Here is a 4,847-nt window from a genome sequence, read left to right as displayed (position 1 = left end):
GAACACACGATGAATCAAACAAGAGCCGAATGATTAATATGCTCCACTTCAGAAGAGCTCGATAAAGAACTTCGACTGTAGAGGTGTGTTAGGGTTACAGTACAATAAAGGAATAATAATTGAGAAGCGTACAGAGAACGATGCATGCATGCATCTTATATACTAAACCCTAATGACAAAAACACGGCTGGACAGGCCCAGAACCGTGATAACAATGGACCGAAGTAACATGCCCAATGTCGCAACTGTTAGACCCAACAATTCTCTTTATGATTTTGTATAAAGCTCTGGAAGGCTGCTACTTCGTTTGTTGGTCTTTTAACAACACCAATAGCTATTTGTTATTTGTCTTCAACAATGAGGTGGTAAGCCGTTCCCAAGTTGGGTGTGGGCTTCATGGCTAGGATTTTTGTTTAAATGGTGGAGTATTCGTTATCAAGACCCACAAGGAAATCATAAAGTCTTTCTTTTTCTCTTGATTAACTCAACCTTTTGCCAATATCGCATGTACAGTTAGTACACACACATCGAAGAACAGGAGAAGAGGATTGGATTTCATCCCAAATGGATCTTAATTTGGTGTAGTAACTGGAAATATAAGCTCCTTGTCTTGTAGCAGTGAGTAATTGCTTCAATTCAAATGCACGTGGTGCACTCTCCTTCCCAAACCTTTCTTCAAGGTCACTCCAGATTTCTCTTGATGTGTTGGCATACTTCACACTTGACCTGATGTCTTTTTCCATGATGGTAGTTAACCAAACCTTTATCATGGCCTCACAACGCATCCACTGCATATAGACATCCGATTTTGCATTTGGTTTCTCGAGTGTTCCATCAATAAAATCAATTTTGTTGGCAAAAATAAAATTCTTCATCTCTTGGGCCCAATCATTATAGTTGTTGTTGGTGTGCACATCGACCACTTGCATTTGTTTGGGGTATTCCGAAGAATGTATGTAGTAGGGTGAGTTCGAGTCAATGGTGGCCGCTCTTTCATTCTTTGAAGATTCTGGTTTGTCTCCTGCCATTGTTGGCAATTTTTTTCAGCAGGTATCAAAGCTGCTCTGATACCATAAAAAAATAAATGTTTTAATCGTATCTTTTCATTAAACAGGGAACGAGTATATATACAAGAAGGAATATGTATCCTAATAGTATATACCAACTATAAGGCTATGAAAAAGGAAAGGATAATAAGGAAACAAATAATAAGAATCCTAATAAATATCCTAAAGATATCAACAAAAATCTTTATATCAAATCCTTTGAGTTTACTAAAATAAAATTTTCTCTAGTCTTAGTTCTTATTAAGAGACTCTTTCCCTTGAAGTATACTAATGGGGTTTAAATGACTTATGAGCTAACTTGTTTTATTAAAGGTTTTTCCACCTCTATTTCCTTTTGACCAGAAAGTAGCATGCTTCTCTTCGTACTTCTCCACCCTTTGCTTGTTCTACATCTTGGTAACTATCTTTGTTGATTATAGGACAAATAAATTATTTCAAATATATTCAAAGAACCAGACAAAAAGAAGTAACTCCATCCTTCCACCGAAAGCTAATAATTAGTCAAATGTACCATATTAAGATGTGATTTGTAAAACAAACAAAATGGTGAAGAAAATGACCAAACCCCCCAATTTGCATGGCTGCCAAGGCACCAGCAAAGATGTTGCTACATACAGTTCTTTTTTACTAAAAGCATCTCCAACATACCTCTATAAGTATAGTTACTATATTTTCAGTGTAAAAGTAGAGCTAGTTCTCTCTGACATCAATCTATTTTTTATAAACATTACATAATTATGAATATTAAACTCCAAATTTTGAGTTATATTATTCATTTACTTTTTGAATATAACTTAATAATATGTTTATATAAATGAGAGTGCATGTTTATTTTACTATGATATAAATAAATTTATTTATTTAGTAAAATATTTGTTTTATTAATATCACAATTAATTTAAATTATTTGTTCGTTTATATTACTTAATAGAGTAAATTTTAAAATTATTGTAACAAAAATATTTTGGACAATTTTGTAAACCTTGAAAACTGAAAGGGTAATAATGTAAACTTTAAATTTTTTGAGAAAATGAATATATTTGGAATATTTTTTTTGGTGTTAAAAAATTATTAAAAAATACATTAGGATTGAAGATGTATCAGTATTAAGATTATTTTTCACTTTAAAGATAGTAAAAAATAAAGTAATTTTAAAGATCTTTAAGGCTGCTTCCCTCACTCTAAGTGTAATCACCCTCTTGACAAATCCTGATTGTATTTTAAAGATCAAATATACATCAAAATGAACAATACTATGAGGAAATCCCCTAAAATTACTTTCAAACTATAGTCTATTAAAGCTGCATATCGATTTTATAGATTTCTTGATATTGTTAACAATACTATAAGGAAATCCCCTAAAATTACTTTCAAACTATAGTCTATTAAAATTTTATCGATTTTATAGATTTTTCGATATTATTAACAAGTTGTGAAAATTCTTGCATAATTAGATGTTTTCCAACTTAAGGTTGTCTTACCTTTTAGGGATCTGATAGTGCTTCAGGATTCCATTTTCATGTTGAAGTAAACATTGATTACAATGTTTTATTGTAAGCTTTGAGAGATATTTATCTTTTTTAAATATTTTCTACATTTTTTTCGCTGCATGCATAAATAAACAAGAATTCAAAAATATTTTCCATTTTCATATTTTTCTGCATCATTTTTTTTAAATAAAACAAAAGATATTTATTGTTAATTTTCAAGTAATTTTGTAACGCTTAATTTTCAAGTAATTTTGTTAATTTTCCAACTTAAGGTTGACCAACTTCATGGGGCCGGGAATTACTGGGGACTGCACCACCTACGCCGACCACATCATCCGGGCTATGACCGTAGCTCTGATACCACTTGTTAGGGAAAACAGACGATACTTGTCAAGACTTAGAACAAATCTGATGCCACTTGCGAAGTTTTGATGACCCTTGTTAGGAAGTGATGTGGATAACAAGCAAAACTATAAGCATACAAAGGCACAATATTTACGTGGTTTGTTGAAGGTGACCTGCGTCCATGGGCAGGAGGGGAGTATTCTTATTTCAGAGTTCTCAAACAGAGGTTACAAGTACAATTCACCAGAGATTCGTCATACTCACTAAGGATACAAGATACAATACAAGACCCCTTCAAATGACTCTGCATGCATCCCTATTTATACGTGAGGGATTTGACTTAAACCCTAATGGGCCAAGCCCATTGGCCTATAGGCCCGTGAATGGTGACAACCAATCATATTCCGCCATGCAACATCTTCTAGAACATTCTTCTATGTCATACAACCCATGAGCATCAACAACACACATGATGGAGCACCTTGTGCCATAGTGGAGCATCATGATGCACAAGTGGTGCATCATGAACACTAATGGCCCAACATCCATCATGGTGGCACAAAATGGTGTAATCCTTGAGAAATACTAACTTCAGAGCATCCTTGAACGATCTTGAGCATCATAGAGGACTTCATAGCATACTTGGCTCACCAGGGATACCATGGCTCATCAAGGAACCAAACATGGACCATCTTGCACCATGATGGCACAACATGTGCAAGGATGGTGCAACATGCTCGAAGTGTGGTGCAGGAACTTCAAGTTGGAGCAACATCATCACCTTGGTGGAACAAGGACCATCTTGGCATAACAAGGCTTCTTCATGGCGCAAGAGGGACTCTCCATGGTGCAAGAGGAAGCATAATGACACAAGAAGGAATGCCCTTGGCGCAAAAGCATCCTTCTTGGCCCATCCCTTCAACATATGGCACAATAAGGTTACCATGTTGCTCCATATCACTCCCAAGTGCTCCAAACCTCTTCCAGGTGCTTCGAACCCCCTTCTGTACGATCTGTTCCTTTGTCATTTGACCCGTTCCTTTCTCAAAATGATCCATTCCTTTGTCACATGCGTCATGAACCCCAAGTGCTCCATTAACAAATCATAAGGTTATCTTTTCACATCATATCAACATAAACATAATAAAATTGTGGATGTTAGATCATGTCTTGAAAAACATAACGTAAAAAGAACGTATAACTTGATATCATGCCCTTCCGAGAATGTCCAGATATCCCAATCATGTTGACTCCTTTCCCTTCGAGCTTGAAGGACCTGCAACTAAAAACATCAAGTCAAAACTATAGTCCTAAGGCTTAGTCATAACACTCACCCATTATAAATATCATATGGAATACGTATAATAGCACATAATAACACATACTTCAAGTAATAAGTCACATATTACTCATGTTCTATCACAAATAAGTAAACACATATGAATGATAGCATTCTTATCATTGGTCACAACTAGATTCCCTCACTTAAGATGCTTTTCTCTAGTTTCCTTGCATAGACCACCTTCTTCAAAGAGGCTTCACATGGTCGACCATCCATACATGGCCACCCAGACTTAACAACTAGATTCCCTTTCTGCGATGCTTTTTTCCAGTTGTCCAATTTATAACCACTTCCTTCACTTAAGAGGCTTTTCGTGGTCTCACTTAACATAATCAGATAGTCCATATAATAAATAAGTTCATGAGAACTCGCCTGAAGTGGCAAATACATAATAAAACCACTAAAGTGGCTAAGATGGATTCCCAACTCTCTGAATACCTACCACCATATTAGTAAACTTTACTTAGCTCATATCACAATTATTACTTATTAATATCGTATAATATATTATTTATTCTCCTTTCTTATTGTGACATCAATGATTAACTCATAAATTCATTCTCGTTAAAGTACTATACTTAAATATCGTCGCTTATTTTAACC

The 4,847-nt window shown here is 34.9% G+C and overlaps 1 protein-coding gene across 1 annotated transcript; it reads right to left on the bottom strand.

Moving 5' to 3' along the window:
- Window positions 1-479: 479 nt before the first annotated feature.
- Window positions 480-1,028, bottom strand: LOC145139824 (uncharacterized). The gene has a single exon (XM_079073518.1). It carries the CDS (start codon window positions 1,026-1,028, stop codon window positions 480-482), a length of 549 nt encoding a protein of 182 aa, XP_078929644.1.
- Window positions 1,029-4,847: the final 3,819 nt, after the last annotated feature.

The sequence above is a fragment of the Lactuca virosa genome, chromosome 9 (assembly GCF_052849685.1).
Source record: "Lactuca virosa cultivar CGN04683 chromosome 9, Lactuca_virosa_CGN04683_v6, whole genome shotgun sequence".
NCBI classification, from domain to species: domain Eukaryota; kingdom Viridiplantae; phylum Streptophyta; class Magnoliopsida; order Asterales; family Asteraceae; genus Lactuca; species Lactuca virosa.
The sequence above is the reverse complement of the archived record's forward strand: the minus strand, read 5'-3'. Positions and strand labels throughout refer to the sequence as shown.